The sequence below is a fragment of the Apium graveolens genome, chromosome 2 (assembly GCF_009905375.1).
Source record: "Apium graveolens cultivar Ventura chromosome 2, ASM990537v1, whole genome shotgun sequence".
Taxonomy (NCBI): domain Eukaryota; kingdom Viridiplantae; phylum Streptophyta; class Magnoliopsida; order Apiales; family Apiaceae; genus Apium; species Apium graveolens.
In genome coordinates this window covers 100,909,278-100,932,095 of record NC_133648.1, presented here as the reverse complement: position 1 = coordinate 100,932,095, position 22,818 = coordinate 100,909,278, and the positions used below count along the sequence as shown (strand labels likewise).

Below are 22,818 nucleotides of genomic sequence, written 5' to 3'. Positions count from 1 at the left end.
TTTGTCATCTCACCAATTTTTTCTTACTTTCTCCCATCCACCTTGTATTTTTCACCAATTCTTCAACTCCTCTCTCCGTGTCTCTGTTTTGCCCCTTGCCGACCTCCTTGTGGGACTGCATCTGTTTACACGCCCCTTCACTTATGTTGTGACTTTGGCCAAGAGTGATGTTGAATAATCAGGAAAGGAGCAATATCTTGAATCCAAAGCCCAAAGACAATGAAAAAAACATCAAAGGCAATGAAAACTAATCCAATAATCGGTGAGACCTAATCTGAGAAAGATACATAGAATTTAGATGAACTATGAGATTAAAATAAAGAGGGTATATATTCTCAGATCTAGATGTAAAGGGGGGAACCAAATTTTGTTAACGGGGAACCAAATTTTGTTAAGGGGGGAAACAAAATATTGGCCCAAGGTAAAAAATAAATTATTTGTTTCTTATTATTTAAAAATTAAATTTTTAAATGATTATTTTTCATATAATAATTTTTTCATTTAATCAAAATTAATATAAAAATGTAGCTAAATTTTAAACTTTTTTAATACCTTAATATTTGTACGGTTGAATCGTAGACGAGATATATTAAAAAAATCATTTAAAAAATTCTAGCTAAATTCTAATCCTGACATGCAAGATTAATTTTAAATTTTTTAATATTTTTTTATACGACTAAAATTAGTATATCTTAACATCCGTACGATTGGATCGTCGAAAAAATTATTTTAAAAATTAATCTTGTAAATCGGGAACGAGTCTCGTTGTCGGGGGTACTTTTACTGGATTTTTCTAAACCTGACATGCAAGATGATTTTCAATTGTTTTAATATTTTTTTCATATGACTAAAATTGATATATCTTAACATCCGTACGGTTGGATCGTCGAAAAAATCATTTTAAAAATTAATCTTGTCAATCAGGAACGAGTCTCGTTGTCGGGAGAGGTACATTAACTGGATTTTTCTAATCCTGACATGAAAGATGAATTTCAAATATTTTAATAATTTTTTCATATGACTAAAATTGATATATCTTAACATCTGTACGGTTGGAATGTCGAAAAAATCATTTTAAAAATTAATCTTGTCAATTGGGAATGAGTCTCGTTGTCGGGAGGGGTACATTAACTGGATTTTTCTAATCCTCACATGCAAGCTGAATTTCAAAATTTTTAATAATTTTTTCATATGACTAAAATTGATATATCTTAACATCCGTACGGTTGGATCGTCGAAAATATCATTTTAAAAATTAATTTTGTCAATCGGGAACAAGTCTCATTGTCGGGAGGGGTACATTATCTGGAGGGGTACATTAACTGAATTTTTCTAATCCTGACATGCAAGATGAATTTCAAATTTTTTAATAAATTTTTCATATGAATAAAATTGATATATCTTAACATCCGTACGGTTGGATCGTCGAAAAAATCATTTTAAAAATTAATCTTGTCAATCGGGAACGAGTCTCGTTGTCGGGAGGGGTACATTAACTCGATTTTTCTAAACCTGACACGCAAGATGATTTTCAAATTTTTTAATATTTTTTTCATATGACTTAAATTAATATATCTTAACATCCGTACGGTTGGATCGTCAAAAAAATCATTTTAAATATTAATCTTGTCAATCGGGAACGAGTCTCGTTTTCGGGAGGGGTACATTAACTGGATTTTTCTAGTCCTGACATGAAAGATGAATTTCAAATATTTTAATAATTTTTTCATATGACTAAAATTGATATATCTTAACATCCGTACGGTTGGATCGTCGAAAAAATCATTTTAAAAAGTAATCTTGTCAATCGGGAACAAGTCTCATTGTCGGGAGGGGTACATTAACTGGATTTTTCTAATCATGACATGCAAGATTAATTTCAAATTTTTTAATAATTTTTTCATATGAATAAAATTGATATATCTTAACATCCGTACGGTTGGATCGTCAAAAGAATCATTTTAAAATTTAATCTTGTCAATCGGGAACGAGTCTCGTTGTCGGGAGGGGTACATTAACTCGATTGTTCTAAACCTGACATGCAAGATGATTTTCAAATTTTTTAATATTTTTTTCATATGACTAAAATTTATATATCTTAACATCCGTACGGTTGGATCGTCGAAAAAATCATTTTAAAAATTAATCTTGTCAATCGGGAACGAGTCTCATTGTCGGGAAGGGTACGTTACCTGGATTTTTCTAATCCTGACATGCAAGATGAATTTCAAATTTTTTAATAATTTTTTCATATGACTAAAATTGATATATCTTGACATCCGTATGGTTGGATCGTCGAAAAAATTATTTTAAAAATTAATCTTGTCAATCGGGAACGAGTCTCGATTTTGGGAGGGGTACATTAACTGGATTTTTCTAAACCTGACATGCAAGATGAATTTCAAATTTTTTAATATTTTTTTCATATGACTAAAATTGATATATCTTAACATTCGTACGGTTGGATCGTCGAAAAAATCAATTTAAAAATTAATCTTGTCAATCGGGAACGTGTCTCGTTGTCGGGAGGGGTATATTAACTGGATTTTTCTAATCTTGACATGCAAGATGAATTTCAAAATTTTTAATAATTTTTTCATATGACTAAAATTGATAAATCGTAACATCCGTACGGTTGGATCGTCGAAAAAATCATTTAAAAATTTAACTTATTAACCGAGAATCTCATTTTATATAGTAATACTTTTACAATGGTTTCCTTGAAACACCATTGTGTAAAGATAAACTAAGACAACGCTTTTTTTATTATAAAACCGTTGTGTAAGCATATCAACTTTTTTCAATCTAACGGCTAATATCTAATCTCATTTCAATCAAGGGCTATCATTTCGACACTTCAGCAATCCGAGTAAAATATTTACAACCTATCATCGGGTGCCACCTCATCAGGTGGTGCCCATTGAAATTATAAAAAAATTATTTTAGACAACTGTTTTATTCCGTTGTATGAAGGTATCTAAGACAACCCTTCTAAAAACTGTTGTGTGAATTACACAACGTAATATCTAAAAGCTTGTATGAGACCAACTAAGACAACACTTTTGTTTTAACATAAAACCGTTGTATAAGAATATCATCTATTTTTCGATCTAACGGCCCATATCAAATCTCATATCAATGAAGGGCTCTCATTTCACCACCTCATCAATCCTTGTGAATGATTTACCACCTATCACGTGCTGCCACCTCAATACGTGGTACCCATTGAAATTCCTCAGACAACTGTTTTATTTCGTTGTTTGATAGTTTATAGGACAACCTTTCTGAAAAACCGTTGTCTAAATTACACAATGTAATGTCAAAACCGTTGTCTTCTATCCCTATACGTTAACATAGTAACAACGGTTTATAATCGTTGTGTTAAAGATCTACAACAACACTATAATTAAAAAACCGTTGTCTGACTCGATGAGAGGATACAACTTGTACAACAGTTTAAAAAAGATGGATATCCGTTGTTTGTTCTGGATCTCACACAACTGTTTCTTTTACAAAATCAATTCACCGTTGTATGATTTTTTAGGATGACGGTTTTTTTTTAACCATTGTCTGTCAAGTATTGTCTGATTGCAAATTTCTTGTAGTGAAGGAAGAATGAGAAGAACATATATTGCTTGTAATGCTAATATGGTCAAAGGTTGCTGCTAGGACTTGAGAATTTAATTATATTTAAGGGAAGGATCCACATGTTTAATGAGATCTTTCTCATATACGAATGTGAAACAAAATTTATTTGGCAAATTTTTATCTCAATGTCACTTTAAGCAAACTAATTGCTTCTTGATTATAATACATAATATAATTTGTAATTTTTTCATATTATCATCATATATGAGCAGTTCTTACCTATTACTTACTATCATAATAAAGTTATAAATTGTTTGGATAGTAATTCTTTTTTATATCTTAAATGCGTCTTTCTCTAAAAAATTATTAGATGGCTGGTATGCCATTTTCATAAATTAAAAAGAGAATCAATAAGTGAACTAATTTACATGGTAATATAATCAAGACATAGTCAAACAAATATCCATAATCTCATCTCAATTTTTAAATATATACATTTAGAGGTAATAAAAATTATTGTAATTTTTTAAAAAAAAAGTTCATAAAATTTCTGCCAAACTTCTATGATTTAAAGTAGAGTTTTTGAAAAATTATTCAAAATATGGGGCACATAGAGTGGTGTATCAAATCATTTAAAATAAACAAGAAATTTACAAAAATTTACATTTTTTAATTAATTAAATCTCACGATCTTTTAATACTAGTACATACATTTTAATGATATCTTTTATAATTTTAAAAGATTATCAACACTATTTTATGATTATTTTACAATCATAATTGATTGTATTATAAAATATTCTTTTAGATCTTTATCTAACACCATTTAATTTTAAGGTATTTTAAAAAATATAAATTAAATATAATTAAAAAAATTCAAATAAATTCCTTAAAATGTTAATTAAACACAATCCTGAATCACATTTATTATGACAATTTTAATTATAAGAACAGTCAGTTGCACACATCACTAACTAACGAGTTAAAATCATATTGTACCATTTTAATTTAGCGGCTATTTTAAATCCGTCCTCATTTATATTTTGTGAACCTATGTTTAATTGGCCCATCCTTTGACACACCTTACCCAACTTTTGTTAGTTTTGACAGTTTACGATAACAAAAACAAACCGGTGTGACATGATAATTTAGCATATTCATTTGAAAAAATAAATAAATTATTAAATAAACTAAAATTAAAAACCGATCGTAATATTAGTTAGTGATGGCATGAAGTGCTTGCTATGTATACTTAAATCCCGAGTAGGCTTGTCAATGGAGCAAAAATCTGAACCGACCTGATCCAATCCGCGGATATGAATCGACCCATTAAAATTTTGACCGGGGATATTATCCAATAAGAAAAATTCGACTATAAATGGAGAGGATATGGATTTAGGCCAATCCGATTCATTAATAAGGCGATCCGGTTTATATATTTATGTATATATATATTATAATATTTTTTTTATAATTTCCAATTTAGAGTTCTTATCTTCAGTCAAGGTCGATTGTCTGTATTTCATTCGATCTAGGCTCTAGAGTCGAGTCGATTTCTATATTGTACTCTAATTCTTTTAACTTTTCAGAACCGGATATCACCCCAATCACAATTCACATAACAGTTTCACTTCGATTCATCAATTTTTTTTCATTGATAGAATCATATACTCTATAATTCAATGGCATGTTTAATTTTAGGTATGTTTCCAATTTATAAAATTTTTTGTAATAAGTTACGTTAAAAAATAAATATACATAGATGCTTGCCCGGAATGCTAAAATATTAATCATCGATGTGCCCCTACTATGAGATGGATTTGAAATTATATCTTATATATAATTAATTTAAGGAGGATATTTGGTTGGTAGTAATATTGTATAAAACAGACGAAACGTTAGAATAAAAAGAAAATTAACGGTCAAAATTATTTGGTACTTGTTGTTAATGTGATAAGTAGAACTGAACTAAAAAGACTTCGATTATGATAAAAACACTCAATACTAAATAGATAAAAGACATAATCTAATAATAAATAAATGTAGTAAAAATATATTATAATAAACATACTTTAACAGAATTATAATCAAAAAAATATATTAAAAATTAAAATAGGAGAAAAATATATATATACATAGCGAACAAATAATTTACTAATTATACAACAATGGGTTACGAGAATAAATGAAAATTATTATAGAAAACTAGTCTTAATTTGTACAAAAAAGTAAGTTTCAAAGTTATGGTAATTTATTTGATAAAATTAATACGCAATTCCGTGCATAGCACAAGTTTAAGCTAGTAGTGGATTACAGGGGTAATTCTCTTTATTTCATGGTCCATATGTTGATTTAAATGTTAAAATATAAGCTTTATTGTATTATATGATTATATGTATAAGAATTAGGGGTTTTACTGTTTATTAGTTTGGTACCACAAGTTTTGTCTTTTACTCGTTATTTTAAATTGAGACATTATTTTTATCAGGTTTTGGGTCCTTATTTTTGTGATTATTTTGTGCACACTTTATCTTTATCTTTTTGTGATCTATACTCCTTCGTATCGTTCTTTGTTCTTAACATCAAAATGATTCATATATTATTGGTTATTGCAGGTATATTGACTGTGTTTATCAAAGAACTATCAACTTATTGATATGCACTAAATTGGAACGAAGCAGGGAACAATGAATGTTATTAAGATTTGTGGTTCTGATTACGCGCCAAACCTTTAGATGTTAAAACAGTTATGCCAATATATGATAAAAGTGATGTTGGTACAATGTTGGATATCCTTGCATAGTCTAATTGTTTGACAGGTTAGAACTACTAAAATTGATTTGGATGGATAGACAATAGATTTCTTTTCATTACAATCGCAGGATGTACCATAAAAATATAATAAATATTTTTTCCAATCTTTAAGAAAATGGGTTGAATCAACGTCGAGGAAGAAGACGGAAGAGCTTCGGAGAACGCGTCTCAAGAGCGTCGTGCGCCCCTATAGAGTTTACTCTATATGGGAGTCGCTTACGACAACTGTTACCGATGAAGAGTTATAACGGCGATTGGTAAAGTTTTATAGGAATGATTACGATGACCATCACAATGGGAGATCAAAATAACTATGATAAAGAAAGTACGCGATGGCCGATACGACAACGATGCCACGACAGTTGCTATATTACAAGACGATGATGAAAAACAATGTTGATAAGAAGTCTATAAAATATGATTCTAAGCTAAGGGAGAAAGATTGAAGTAGTGAAGGAACAATGAATGTTGCGGACTCAGGGGAAATGACCCAAACTACCCTACGGCGCGCCCCATGCTATGTGGCCAAACGGGGTGACCACTCCGCAACACAAGTGAAATGACTTGGAATAATTAGCAAGGATATTGCTCCCACAACTAAACAGGGAAGTAGATGAAGCATAAGAATCATACAAAAGAGGAGAATGAGTCCCGGACGAGCTCTCCATGCCTATGGCGTGCCCTAAGCATAAATGAGTCCTCTATACGACTTCAATCCTTCACAAGGCGCGCCCGAAGTAGCGCGCCCGAAGTAGGAAAAGGCCCTCTTGAGCGTTGTCCTCATAGGGGAACGCTCATGAACACTTAGTGTCTGCTTTGGTAGCCCTGTATCTGTATTCGTTGGGTTGTCCTTACTAGGACACATTGGGGTTATCTCGCACTTTGCATTTATACCGGGGATCATTTTTCCTTGTCCTTATCTAAAAAAGTAATAACAAGTCTAGGATTGCACGTACTTGTAATTAGGAAATATTATTTTCATAAATCCAACGACAATCCATAACTCAAGTAATTTACATGACAAGATAAACAAGACATAATCAAACAAATATCTATAATCTCATCTCAATTCGTAAATATATATTTAGAGGTAGTAAAAATTATTGTTAATTATTGATAAAAACCTCGCAAACATCTATGATTAAAAATAAACTTTTCGAAATATCATTCAAAATATGGGGAATGTATAGTTGTGTATCAAATGATTTAAAATAAAAAAGAAATTTACCAAAATACACATTTTACTAAATAATAAAATCTCCATTAACTTTTAATACCTCTTATAATTTAAATTGAATATCACAACTTTTTTATTGTTATTTTAAAATCTTAATTTATTGTATTATAAACTATTCTTTTAAATCTTTATTTATACCATTGAATTTTAAGGTATTTTCAAAAATAGAAATTAAATGTGATTTTAAAATTTTAAATAAATTTCTTAAAATTTTAATTAAACACAATCTTAAGTCATAACATTTTTCACTACAAGAAAAACGCGATCATACAACACCCATCACACAACGCTTGGCCGAAAAAGTGTTGCCCAGAATTTTTATACAATAGTTTTTCAAAAACCAAAAAACAGGTGTTGGCTGATATATATTACTACAAGCAAAACAAAACTGTTGTCTAGTAAAACAAGTCAGACAAATCTTTTCATAAACCTCATGTTGTGTGAACGACAAACTTATAGCATTACCACAACGCTATAAAATCCATTGTCTAGTTCTTAGAGGCAGACAACACTTTCTAACATCATGTTGTGCAAGTGAGTAAGTTTGCACAACGGTTTTTAAATGATATGTCTAAAAGATATTGAGACAACGTCTCAATTAACAGTTGTAAAAATGAAACAAGTGTTTTTTCTGTTGTTATTTTAAGATAGTGTCAAACAACGTACAAGTATAAGTGTTGTCTGAATTAAAAATGACAGACAAGTGTTTTTCTATGTTGTAGATTATACTTTCAGACAATGGGCTAATCAATAAAACCGTTGTCTTACTCTGGTGATTTTTTTTAAAAACATTACCAGAAACAAAGCAAGCGTGCCAAACCAAAGGCAACAAGGAAAACCACCCAAACCAGATGCAACAAGCAAATCAACCAACAATCAAGAACTGAAAATAAATAACAGAACCAAGCCAAAGTTATTATGCATGTTCATACAAAGTATAGTAATTGAAAGTACAAATAAAAATAATTCAAGAAAGTTGAATTAGTTCATCAACATCCCGCATGTAACTATCCATGTCATCACCACTATCATCTATCTCGGGAAATTGGGCATGAAACAGTCATTCTCGAGTTCCACTTCGATGGATTCCTCATCTGCATCATCATTATCTTCATGGTACTTTTTCTCGGGCAATTTCAACACCACCGACCATAATTTTTCAGAGGGATCGTCGATATAACAAACTTGTTTAACATGTTTTGCTAAAACAAACGGATCATTCAAAAAACCCAACCTATTCAAATTAACCGATGTATATCCCAAGTCATCGACCTTAATCCCTTTGTTTATATCTACCCAATTGCAAAGAAAAACAGGGACCCTAAAGTGATTATAGTCCAACTCCCATATACTTTTTATAACTCCGTAATATATATGTGATATGTGCGCAATATTTTGATCCTTACCCTGCACAACCATTGTGTCTGCTTCTACACACACACCACTGCATTGAACTTGACGCATATCATCACGATCCTTGGTACTAAAGGTAACACCATCCATTCTGTAGCCACTGAATGTAGGAACATCCTTGTTGGGCTCATCTGCAATCCACCTTATCTCGGCCGATATCTCTTTTTCATTGGCCAAATTTGAAGCAATCTGAAAAAAAGGAATTCAAACATGTAAAATAATTCAGGTGAGGTAGTAAGTTATAAAATAGTGGGAAAAAATACATCAAACGATGCACGTAATACCTTTTCCTTAAACCATTTTGGGAATGTCTCATTTTGCTTGTTTTTAAGCCACATTTCATCATTTTCATATTCCGGATATTTTGTCATTAAAAAGGCCATGTGTTCACTGCATTTAAAGATAAGCCATTATAAGTTGGTTGACCTAATAACAGAAAATATATATGCAATTTTTCAAGTAAAGAGAGAGAAAGTGTAAGAAGTTACTCAATATACGGCCTAACAGCAGTGGTATTTTGTAGAACACATAAATGTGCTACGTGCAAATCAGTACAGCTCAAGGTTATCATTGTTGCACCGGATAATGGCTTGCAAATAGAATCCTTGGTATGCGTACCTTTTTTTGGTACCCCAATTGTCACTTCTTCATTATCCACCAAAGATTCAACTGCCTCTTCTGCAATACAAGCCTCAGCGATGCAACCTTCTGCACGAGCTCGATTCCTTATATATCCCTTGAATGTCTTCATGTATCTCTCAAAAGGATACATCCACCTAAGGAAAATTGGTCCACAAAGCTCGACTTCTCTTACAAGATGAACTGAGATATGAAACATTAAATCAAACAACGAGGGAGGAAAGTATTTTTCAAGCTGACAAAGAGTTTCTACCAGTTGCGATTGCATTTTCTCCAGCTTATCAACCTCAATAACTTTACTACAGATCGCTTTGAAAAATAGACAAAACTTGATAATAGTTCTCCTGACCTATTTTTGTAGTGACGAGCGAATCGCAATTGGGAGCAAGTGATGCAAAATCGTATGGCAGTCGTGAGATTTCATTCCGGTAAGACGAAGATTTTCCATTGAAACCAGGTTTTGAATATTAGAACAGAAACCATCAGGCAACTTCATGCCAAGGAAGGATGAGCAAACAACCTTTTTTTCAGAATGGGTTAGATTCCAAGATGCCAATGGTAACTTCTCCTTTATCCCCAGAGTTTTTGGCCTTAGTTTTGTTCTAATCCCCATTTCAGCCATGTCAATGCGCACAGATTCCTTGTCTTTCGTCTTTTTTTTTATATTAAGCATCGTACCGAGTAAAGATTCACAAATATATTTCTCGATGTGCATCACATCGAGAACATGTCGAACCGGCAAAAATTTCCAATACTCAAGTTCAAAAAATATAGAAACCTTCTTCCATACAGGTCGAGCATCACCTTTCTTCAATCGTGGTTGGCGTTGTGTTTTACCATAGACATGTCCCTTTAAATGTTGCACTCTTTCAAGTACCTCCTCTCCGGTTAATGGAACTGGAGCTATTTCTTTTTCTACGGTGTTATCAAAATCTTGTTTCTTCCGACGATAAGGATGATGAGGGGGCAACCACCTTCGATGCCTCAAGACCACGCACTTACGATAATTGACAAGCCTTTTAGCTTTTATTTGATCAACACAGATAGGACAACCATTATACCCTTTGATTATATTTCCCGACAAGTTACCATAGGCTGGATAATCACTAATAGTCCATAACAAGATGCCTCTTAGCAAAAACTGCTCATTCTTGTAAGCATCGTACACTTGTTTCCCATGCCACAACTTTTTTAAATCATCCATAAGTGGTTGAAGAAACACATCAATATCATTTCCGGGTTGAGTTGGTCCAGATATCAACAAGCATAGGATTATATACTTCCGTTTCATACAAAGCCATGGTGGAAGATTATAAATTGACATCAACACAGGCCAACATGAGTAATCAAGATTACAGCTACGAAAAGGATTGAATCCATCAGAAGATAGAGCTAACCGTAAGTTTCTAGGATCTGAAGAAAAGTCTGGCCACCTTGCATCGACTTCCTTCCATGTTTGTGCATCAGCAGGGTGTCTCAATTTACCATCCTTTAACCTTTCCCTATCATGCCAAGTCAAGTCCTTAGATGTTTGAGGTGAGTTGAACAAATTCCTCAGACGTGGTATTAATGGAAAATACCATAAAACCTTGGCAGGAATCCCTTCCAATTCATCTCCGTTTTTGTTTAACTTCCATCGAGAGGCCTGACAAATGCGGCACTTCGTCTCATCTTCATCTCTCTCTCCACGGTATAGTAAACAATCATTCAGACATACGTGTATTTTTTCATACTCCATTCCCAAGGCACACAAGCTTTTTTTAGCTTCACTGAATGAAGAAGGAAATGTGTTGCCTTGTGGAAGCATAGACCCGACCAAAAGTAGCATTTCAGAGAAGCAAGTATCAGATATTTCATATTTTGCTTTCAAGTTATAAAACTTTACCAAAGCCTTCATCTTAGTGTATCCTTCACATCCTGGATAAAGAGGTTCATATTCAGATTGAATATGGTTAAACATTTCAGAGGAGTCCAGGGATACATCATCATTTCTACCGACTGGGATTTGATCTACCGATTCTGATTGACTTTTAAAACACATTTACAAGTACCTGTCAAAACACCGGTTGACTTTTAAAATAACAAACCAAACACATTTATTTTTTTATCAAATTTTTCTCATATCACTAAAACATATAGTTCTTAACATCCGTACGGTTGGATCATTCATAAACTTTTTTAAAAAATAGAAACTTTAGTACGAGACTAAACACAAGTTACAAGTACTGGTCAAAACACCGGTTAACTTTTAAAATAACAAAACAAACACATTTATTTTTTTTTCAAAATTTTCTCATATCACTAAAACATATAGGTCTTAACATCCGTACGGTTGGATCATTCATAAACTTTTTAAAAAAAATAGAAACTTTAGTACGAGACTAAACACAAGTTACAAGTACCGGTCAAAACACCGGTTGACTTTTAAAATAACAAACCAAACACATTTATTTTTTTATCAAATTTTTCTCATATCACTAAAACATATAGTTCTTAACATCCGTACGGTTGGATCATTCATAAACTTTTTTAAAAAATAGAAACTTTAGTACAAGACTAAACACAAGTTACAAGTACCGGTCAAAACACCGGTTAACTGTTAAAATAACAAAACAAACACATTTATTTTTTTTTCAAAATTTTCTCGTATCACTAAAACATATAGGTCTTAACATCCGTATGGTTGGATCATTCATAAACTTTTTTAAAAAAATAAAAACTTTAGTACGAGACTAAACACAAGTTACAAGTACCGGTCAAAACACCGGTTGAGTTTTCAAATAACAAACCAAACACATTTATTTTTTTATCAAATTTTTCTCATATCACTAAAACATATAGTTCTTAACATCCGTACGGTTGGATCATTCATAAACTTTTTTAAAAAATAGAAACTTTAGTACGAGACTAAACACAAGTTACAAGTACCGGTCAAAACACCGGTTAACTGTTAAAATAACAAAACAAACACATTTATTTTTTTTTCAAAATTTTCTCATATCACTAAAACATATAGTTCTTAACATCCGTACGGTTGGACCATTCATAAACTTTTTTTAAAAAATAGAAACTTTAGTACGAGACTAAACACAAGTTACAAGTACCGGTCAAAACACCGGTTGACTTTAAAAATAACAAACCAAACACATTTATTTTTTTATCAAATTTTTCTCATATCACTAAAACATATAGTTCTTAACATCCGTACGGTTGGATCATTTATAAACTTTTTTAAAAAATAGAAACTTTAGTACGAGACTAAACACAAGTTACAAGTACCGGTCAAAACACCGGTTAACTGTTAAAATAACAAAACAAACACATTTATTTTTTTATCAATTTTTTCTCATATCACTAAAACATATAGGTCTTAACATCCGTACGGTTGGATCATTCATAAACTTTTTTAAAAAAATTGAAACTTTAGTACTTATACTGTAAAATCGTTATCCTAGTACTTATAATACTATTTTATTAGAATACTTTTTTGCTGGGTAATTATGTTTCTTACAATACTATTTTATGTAAATCTGTTGTCTGAATGTGTTTAAGACAAGAGTTTAAAATTTTTGAATTTCAGCCCACAATTTTTTATACCATTTTCTAATTTACTTTTTACTTTATTTGTTTTGCTGGCAACATTATATACCGTTGGATTAAAGTAGTTTAGCTGGAGTGCATCTGAGCCGTTAAATTATTTCACTTCCCTCTTCTTTTTTCACTCCCCACTCCAATTCCCTCTCATTCTCCATTTTCTCTTTTCTTTCCTCTCAGAGCTCTCACAAGTCACGATACAGGTTCAATCTCCCTCTCTCCTCCTCTCTCTCTCTCTCTATCTCTCTATCTCTCTCTCTCTCTCCTCCTCTCTCTCCCTCTCTTTAAATTGAACATCGATATGGGTATTGATTTGCATGCTCTTATTTTTGTGATTTAGGTATGAAGGTAGTGTACTATAACTGATGTTTTTTGATTTATACTTGGGGCTTATTTATGATCAGGGTTTATATTTTATTTTAAATTGAACATCGATTGGGGTATTGATATGCATGCACTTATTTTTGTGATTTGGGTATGATGGTAGTGTAGTATAACTGATGTTTTTTTATTTATACTTGGGGCTTATTTATGATTTGGGTTTATTTTTTATGCCTTGAATGTGATGTTTTTTGGGATTACGAAATCTGATTAGGGTTTATTTAATAAGTTAATGTGTTTATATTTTGGGTTGTGAAAGTTGTAGATTTAGGTTTATTTCTCTGAAGTGATGTTTTTTTTTGGGTTGTGAAAGTGGTAGAATAGGCTTAATTTTTTTTGCCTTGAATGTCATGTCTTTTGGGCTGTGAAAGTTTAGGAAAGTGATGTGTTAGATTGTGTTGCCGTATGACTGTCTTACTGAGGGGAATCACGAGTTTGCCTATACTTGATTGCTTCTCAACTATCAATATGTATTATGTGCATAATGCAGAAGAAATGAAAACGTTTTAGGTGCATTAATAGAGATGCCACATGAGTGTCCTTAGAACCTCCATTAATATAATTGTAATCAACTGATATTCATGTAGTTTTTTGGCTTTGTGTGAAGCAATTAGATTAAACTTAATGTTTTAAGTGTAGATTAATTATGGTGCCTTCAAGAAAAACAAAATCCGATCCTCGTAGAACTAGTGAAAACCTTATCAAGGCACTAAAAAAGAACAAGGCAGATGTAAAGAAAAAGACAGAGGATCCAAAAATGAGCAAGGCGGTTAAGTCCACACCTATGAAGAACAAGACAGAGGAACAAAAAATGAGCAAGCCGATTCAGCCTGAACCTATGAAGAACAAAATAGAGGAACTAAAAATAAAGGCAGGGGCGCTAGAAAAGAACAAGGCGGTGTCTGAACCTGTGAAGGAAAAGCCAGTGGAGTCTTGCCTTCGGAATTCATCCCCTGAATCAGTAAAGAAGAATGGAATTTCTAAGAATCTAAAAAGCAAATTATCTAAAAAAAGGAAACGAGTGGAAGAAACAGCAACCAAACAAGAGGGACTTAAGCTTCTAAAACGCGGAGCAGTTACGATGCATAGGATTGTTAGGCGTAAGATGCTGGGAATTAAGCTTGAGGTACTATTTAATAAAAAGGGTGAGCCATATGGGGATGCTGCTAAAGAAATACAGTCTTATATTGGGGTTCTTGCCAGAACAAAAGCCCCGATATGGTATGACAGTTGGTTACGTGTTCCGGTAGAAAGAAAAAACAAGATTTGGGATTATGTGCAGGTAAAAGAAGTTGCATCTACAAAACCAACTAAGAATTTTACTTATGTTAAATTATGACTATCAATTGTAGTTAACACACATGTGATAATAAAATTGTTTATTTATGTACGTAGATGGCATACATTGTACCACCATCAGCACGAAACTTGTTCTGCAATCGGCATGCCAGAAATGGAGGGAGTTTAAAAGCCGTTTAACAACTGAATATATCATTCCTAATAAAGATCAACCTGAGTTGTTAAAGTTTCCTCCGGCTGACTACTCCTTTATTGAGAAGGCACACTGGGATATTTTTCTTTCAGGCCGTCTAACTGATGAATTTTTAGTGAGTTTTTTCTTTAATCTTTTTTATTTTATAAAATTCCCACGTAGCATAAGTAAATAGCGAAAGAAACTATGCTGCTAACATTTATGTGTTTTTTTCTCCAAGGACATCCACGAAAAACAGAAACTAAGGAGGAGTCTTAATTTATATCCACATTGTATTTCTCGAAAGGGCTATTCTAACCTAGAGCATGAAATGGTTAGTTATCATGAAACATATTTCTTTCACGCGTACATCATATAATTTTTTTCAATTCTTTTATTTCGATTTTATTATATAATATTTTAAACATGTTCATACAGATGGAGACTCAAGCTGACCCTGAAATGGAGATAGATAGATCAGATAGCTGGATTCGTGCAAGGAAAGATAAAGATGGAAACTTCAAGTCAGAAGCAGTTAAAGAAATTGCTCAGGTGATTGTAAGTTTTTATTTCTGTTGTTAATATATTCTTTTATCACCAAATATCTGTTTTGTTGGTTAATTACTTCTATTATTTATCAAATTTTTAGGGGAAAATGAAACAAAGAGTTAGTGAAGGGGAGGTGACTGTGGAAGGCAGTGATGATATCTTGACCAAGGTGCTTGGTAGCCCTGAACACAGAGGACGGGTGCGTGGACAAGGGCGCTTTGTGAAGCAGTCTACATACTTTCATCTTCCAAGGCAGAAGAAGACATGTAGGACAATAGAGGAGAGGATTCAAGAGGGTATTCAGAAATTTATGAGAGAAGAGACAGAAAGGATAGTTCAAAAGCGAGATGCCTTTTGGGCTGCAGAGTTTCAAAAGCTAAAAGCTGGTATAGAAGGGAAGCTTATTGAACCTGGGTTAAGTCCAAATATTGGATCTCAACAAGGAAGTTGTTCCAAGGGAGCACATGACATTCTGAAGGACTTTGATTTGCAAGGTGTAAAGAAAAAACTGGATCTCATTCAAAATGTGGGTATCGGTAAGGAAACACATATTGAAGAACATATTCAGGAGAAACCTTTGGTGGATGGCGAAGAACATATTCAGGAACATGGCGAGGCTCTCAAGGTTGTTGATGTTGAGGATAATCAAATGTTGGTTGAGGATGTGTGTCTGGAACCTAATAATGAGGAGGTGTTGGAGGTTAAAGGATGCACAGAGTGGGAATTAGCAATTGGCTCCCCGACAAATATCGTTGCTTATGCAACAGTTGATACTAAGTGTCAGGTTCTTCATGGGAAACAACTGGAAAAAGAAAATGTACGGGTCTCAATCACTCGTGTACTCCAAGGATCTGAAAAGATTCCCTTACCAATCCAAGATGAGATCGTGACGGTGGAACAAGCTGTGGGAACATATATTGCATGGCCGAGAAACCTCATAATAGAAGTGAAGACAAGTGCCACTGTAGTGAAAGGAAGTCCAAAGGTTAAATTTTCTCTATATATATATGCAAGTATATTTTTAAACTTAGTAATCTAATTTTTACAATATCGGGTCTATATATAGGTAAGTTTTTGCGATATTGTTTCTCATATTTAGGTTGAATAATTGTTTGGTTCAGTTTTATATATAATAATTTTTTCCCCTTATTTCAGTGTTGATTTTGTGGTGGGTGTCACATATTTATTTTTGTTAAAATGTTGGAAATACGTTTGATAATTAAATTAATAATGATGCAATTTTTAATTTGTTACGTATTAATGAATTAAATCTGTTTATATTATAATTCTTTTGAAACTTATGTTGTTTTTTAAAAGTAAAGAATAAAAACATAATTTAGATTTTCAATTACTTAACATGTCAACTTTCTTTAACTTTGCATTCTCTATTTTCTTTTTATATTTTCAATTCAGGGAGGCAAGAAAACTACTGGGAAAAAATGGAAGAAGGTAAAAGATTGTGTCCCGGAACCAGAGTATGTATTGGACATGGGTGCGAATTATCCCCCTGTTTTGAAACGTCTGTGGCTTTGGGCAAAAAATGCCCTAGCTGATGGACAAGTAAACTCTTTTTATCTATGCCAAGAAGCTTTTGGAGTAACCGCTAAGAAGGCGCTGTTTTTATCGGATGTGCACGCTTTGTGCTCTGGGGGTGAGATATTAGGGTCCACCATTTGCATTTTTATCAAGTAAGCATTTTTCTAAAGTTTTGTTGCCTTTATGAATACTTATTGAGTTTTTTTTTGAATTTTTCATAATCTGTATCTCCAATTTTTAACAGTTTATTGCAAGAGAATTTGAAAAAGCGCAAGATGGTTGACATGATAACGTTTGTTGATCCTGGGATGATTGGCGCACTTGGTTGTGGTAGTCCAGGAGAGAGGTCAAAATCCTTATCTATCAGATTCAGGAACGCTAAACCAGGATAAATTTTCCTGCTACCATATAATGCTGTGTTAGTACCTGTTATAATAAATAATATATTCCTTACTTAAAGATTGTTTTTTGTATATCATCATCTCTGTATGTTATTGTAAATTTTATTGTTCATAAATTATCAGGAATCATTGGACACTCACTGCTGTAAATCCAGATTCACAAACTGTTTACCACATGGACCCATTGAAGCGCAAGATTGCAACTGAAGAATGGACAGAAGTGATTGACAAGTCAGTACAATATTAAAATTTTATTTCAACTACAATCACTTTAATAATTAAATACAAATATGACTTACAATTGATCTATATTATATTTTCGTAGTGCCATCAAACTCTACGAGGAAAAAGCAAAGAAGTTCTTAAAGAAGAAAATATCTTGGGAGAATCTGGGGGTAAATATAGTATATTTTATCAATTTCTCTATTCTACAAGAATAGTGTAGCTAGACATATATAAAGTTTTTAATGTTCTCCAGGGGGTACCTGTCCAAACTGGGAGCAAAGATTGTGGTTTGTTTATAATGGGTTACATGAAAGAGATTTATGCCGATATGGAATTAAAATTTCATGAGAAGGTAATGTTATAGTTATCTTTCTTTTTTCTATATCCAAGTGTATTGTGGTAAATAAATGTGATTTTTACATCCATGTTTCAGTGGTTACGCAGAAGCAACCTAAGTTATGGCATGAAAGAACTGAACGAGATAAAGACTGAATGGGCAAAGTACTTCATGAAGAAGCATGCCACTTGAACTTGCATACAGTGCTGCTGGGTATTTTGAGTTGTGAACATATTTTGTGTTGAAATTTGGGAGTTCTAGTCATGGTAGTTAAATCTATTTAAACGTTGTTTCTAATTACTGGCATTTTTGTGGATATGTTCACCTGAAAATATTTTGCTTTCTACTTGAATGGTCTTGTTTTGTTTAAGATAAAACTTGGTTATAAGTTAGTTCTTGGTTGCAATGGTTAAATATTGGTTTAGTGGATTCATGTAATGGAGGGTTGGTTGATTGTTGGTGTAATAGAAGGATTGATGGTTGATTGTTCGTGTAATGGTGACAATTTGCTTGTAATCTGAATGATAGTTTGGGTTTTAATTTTTATGGCATGTTCATTTTATAATGTTGTTGTGTTTAATTTTAATTTGAAAAACCATTGTTTGAGGAGCTTTTAGCCAATAAAGTTATACAATAACCATATTATATTATGTCTCACACAACACTTATAAAGACCAAGCTCATCATGTTTTATAACATATAACAATGCTATTTAAAACTAAACATTGTTAAAAGAAGATTCACACAATAAAAAACCATTGTCTGAACAAAACTAACTATTATCCATTGTCCAACAATGCTATTAAGAATAAAAAGAATTATACCTTGAAGACCACACAACACTTTCTACATTAAAATATAAGTGCAAAACATAATCATACAATACCAAGTGATAAAAAAATGTTGTATAAAGCAATTCCAACAATACAAATTTAAAATAAAGGGGTTGTCTGTATGGTTGTAAGACAACAAAATTTTATCTTTTGAAAATTGTGTGTTAAGGTGGAGGACAATAAATAATAAGGGTTGTGTGTTATGTTCTACTCCTAAACTTTTAGTAAGAACATACACAACGTTTTCAAGCGAACTTTTCTAAGTATACTTGTTACAACAGAATATATAGAAAATACTTGTTTGTTATGGTTGTAATACAACGGTGGTTATCGTTTGAATTGTGTGTTAAGGTAGAGGACAATATATATATCTGAATAAGGGTTGTGTGTTATGTTCTATTCTAAAACTCTTAGTGACCACATACACAACCTTTTTAACATTACTTGTCTAATAAATCTTCTTACAACAGAATTTATGGAAAGACGTTGTTTGTTCTGGTTGTAATACAACAGGGACTCATAGTTGGTCGTTGTCTTCGATTACTCACACAACTGTTTCTAATCGTTGTCTGATCCATGTAAGAGACGGCGGCTCAATAGACAACGGGTTTTCAGGGAATCAGATAACGGGTTAAAACACTTGCCTGAGCCAGTTTTCCTTGTAGTGTTTGTTTATAAGAACAAAATCCGTTGCACACATCACTAAGGTGTTAAAACCATATTATACCACTTTAATTTTGTGGCTATTTTAAAACCAAAAAGAAAAAAGATAGAAATTGATTTAACAAAGATATTATTTTTTTCCCAATAAATATCATGCACTTTAAACTACTATATACGAATTTTAAAAATAAAATAAAAAATTACTAATTAATGAATACACGAAGGTACTAATTAATTAATAAATAAATTGTACAATATTGTGAAAAAAAATAGTTTATAATCATTAAAATCTATTTCCTATCAAAAATAAAAAAACAGTAAATAGAATATAAAATTTATAACAATATTCTAGAAACTTCTATAATATTGACTAAACAAAAAAAACTCTTTATCTATATTCCCTACCGGGTTGTGATGATGGTATATAAATAAAATTTCACCTTCATAATTCCATCCAAACCCTAGATTAGAAACATATATGGGCCCTCCTAAACACCAAGTTGAGAAGTCCAAGTTGAGAAGTCTAGTTTTGATTAAGCGGCCAAGAAGAAGGGGAGATCGCATCAGAAGACGATCACTCATTCTTGTGCTAAAAGGTATGTACCTAGTTTGTAAAAATTGATTATATAAATCACTTGCAAGTTATAATTTTTTAAAAAAAGATTAATTCAACATTTCTGTTTTGCTCAATTACTTTATGAAAAATAGGCCCTTATCGGCGGCTCCTCTTTGATTATTTTTTTATATAATTCTGGATTTCAATTTTTTTTGTTGTATATTATGAATAGGAATTATTAAAGGATTGGTCAGCTTCTCCAACCTGTTAGCCTCATGTCCAATGGATATGGTGCTACCACCCTACCACCGCCTCCAACTTTAACTTCACACGTCACAATCGTATTAGCATCACCAGCAGCAGCTCAACTGAAACAAGCATTTCAAACACAAATGCGGCAACAAAACAACAATGGTGGGTACTATGGACCCCACAGATTGGTTTCCATGGGCAAAACCATCAGCCAACTGTGCCGTCGTCCCCACAAAGGACCAAAATTTGCAGAGTTATGCAATTGTTGACCTCCCAAATCCTTCCTAAATTTCATCCCCATATTTTGTTATGCTGATGATCATTTTCTTGAATAGAATTTAGTTCTTGAGTCCCATCAGCAACCTTTAACCATTAAAACATGTTCAAAGTCATATTAGCTTTCATAGATTCCTCTCCCGTGGTAAGATGTAAGCCATAAATCAATTAATAAATATCAATATAACTGGTAAATGACTCACGGTTTGGCTTTAGTATGCCCACAAGAGGAGTTCTACAGTTTCCTCTTTCCTACAAAAACCTCCTACATTACCGAGCTGAAAGGATGCTGAGAATTTGATGCAAGTACGGGCCAAATCTATGAACATTCTAGACTTTCAACACACAACATTGTAAGTATCGCCCCCTTACATTAACTCTCTTATTCACTTCTTATCTCCATTCCATTCCATACTTTCATTTCATCAGTTGTGATACTCTTAAATCAATATGGCTTCATTCTCTGTTCCCTGCCCCAAGATTTGTGCTTCTTCTGCTAATTTGCAGCTGGACCAGCCCAAGCCCATACTCGCTTCTTTTCGAGCCGGTTCTGTTCCGAGTGGGGCTTTCCTTTCCGGATCTTCACTCCCAAATAAACTACGGGGAGGAAATTTAGGATGGATTTGGGAGGTGGACACTTGCATAACTCTGCAAATTTAGTCATATGTCTAGAATGTTTCTATTAATATGCAAATGTCACATGCCCTGTACTAAGAGAGGATCTCATTGCCACTGTGCGGATGACGGCGGAGTTGGCTGATGGTTTTTGCCCTTGGAAAGCAATCCCCGGGGGTCGATACTACCCACCATTGTTGTTTTGTTGCGGCATTTGTGTTTGAGATGCCTGTTGCTGTTGAGCCTCTGCTGGCCTTGCTAATCCCATTGTGAGCTGTGATGTTAAAGTTGGAGGCGGTGGTAGGCTGGTAGCAACATATCCTTAGGACATGAGGCTAAGAGGTTGAACAAACTGATTAATAAGATATTTATTAATTGAGTTATGGCTTACACCTTACCATGAGAAAGGAATCTCTGAAAGCTAATATGACTTCAGACATGTTTCATGGTTAAAGGTTGCCGATGGGACTCAAGAACTAAATTATATTCAAGAAAAGGATCTTCAACATCATCAAGAATAACTATGGAAGATATGGCAAATAAACCTGTATTCTTCAAAGAATTTTTGGCTGAAACATTCTTTGAAGCATGTGACGTCCATGAGCCTACAAGGAAGAATGAGAAGAACATATATTGCTTGTTATGCTAATATGGTCAAAGTTTGCTGCTAGGACTCAAGAACTAAATTATATTTTAGGGGAGGTTCCACATGTTTAATGAGATCTTTCTCATATATGAATGTGAAACAAAATTTATTTGGCAAGTTCTTATTCTTAATGTCACTTTAAGCAAAAAAATTGCTTCTTGATTATAATACATAATATAATTTGTAATTTTTTTAAATTTTTATCATATATGAGCAGTTCTTATATATTACTTACTATCATAATAAAGCTATATATTGTTTGGATTGTAATTCTTTTTTATATCTTAAATATGGGGATAAAAAAATATGGGGATGAAATTCAGGAAGGATTTGGGAGGTCAACAATTGTATAACTCTATGATAGGAAATTGGAAGCATATATTATTGGTTATTGTAAGTATATTGACTTTGTTTATCAAAGAACTATCAACTTATTGATATGCACTAAATTGCAACGAAATAAGGAACGGTGAATGTTATTAAGATTTGTGGTTCTGAATATGCGTCGAACCTTTAGATGTTAAAACGATTATACCAATATATGATAAAAGTGATGTTGGTACAATGTTGGATATCCTTGCATAATCTAATTGTTTGAAAGGTTACAACTACTAAAATTGATTTGGATGGATAGACAATAGATTTATTTTCATTTATACAATTGTAGGATATTGTACCATAAAATCATAATAAATATTTTTTCTGATCTTTAAGAAAATGGGTTGGATCAACATCGAGGAAGAGGACGAACGACCTTCGGAGAACGCTTCTTGGGAGCGTCGGGCGCACCCT

At 32.7% G+C, this 22,818-nt stretch overlaps 1 protein-coding gene across 1 annotated transcript; it reads right to left on the bottom strand.

Moving 5' to 3' along the window:
- Window positions 1-10,040: 10,040 nt before the first annotated feature.
- Window positions 10,041-11,732, bottom strand: LOC141691764 (uncharacterized). Its single transcript, XM_074496522.1, has one exon. The coding sequence runs from the start codon at window positions 11,730-11,732 to the stop codon at window positions 10,041-10,043; it is 1,692 nt and encodes a 563-aa protein (XP_074352623.1).
- Between the last annotated feature and the right edge of the window lie 11,086 nt (window positions 11,733-22,818).

Bases quoted from the DNA above. Each gene is read 5' to 3' on its own strand.
- LOC141691764 (XM_074496522.1), bottom strand. From the start codon at position 11,732: ATGTGTTTTAAAAGTCAATCAGAATCGGTAGATCAAATCCCAGTCGGT.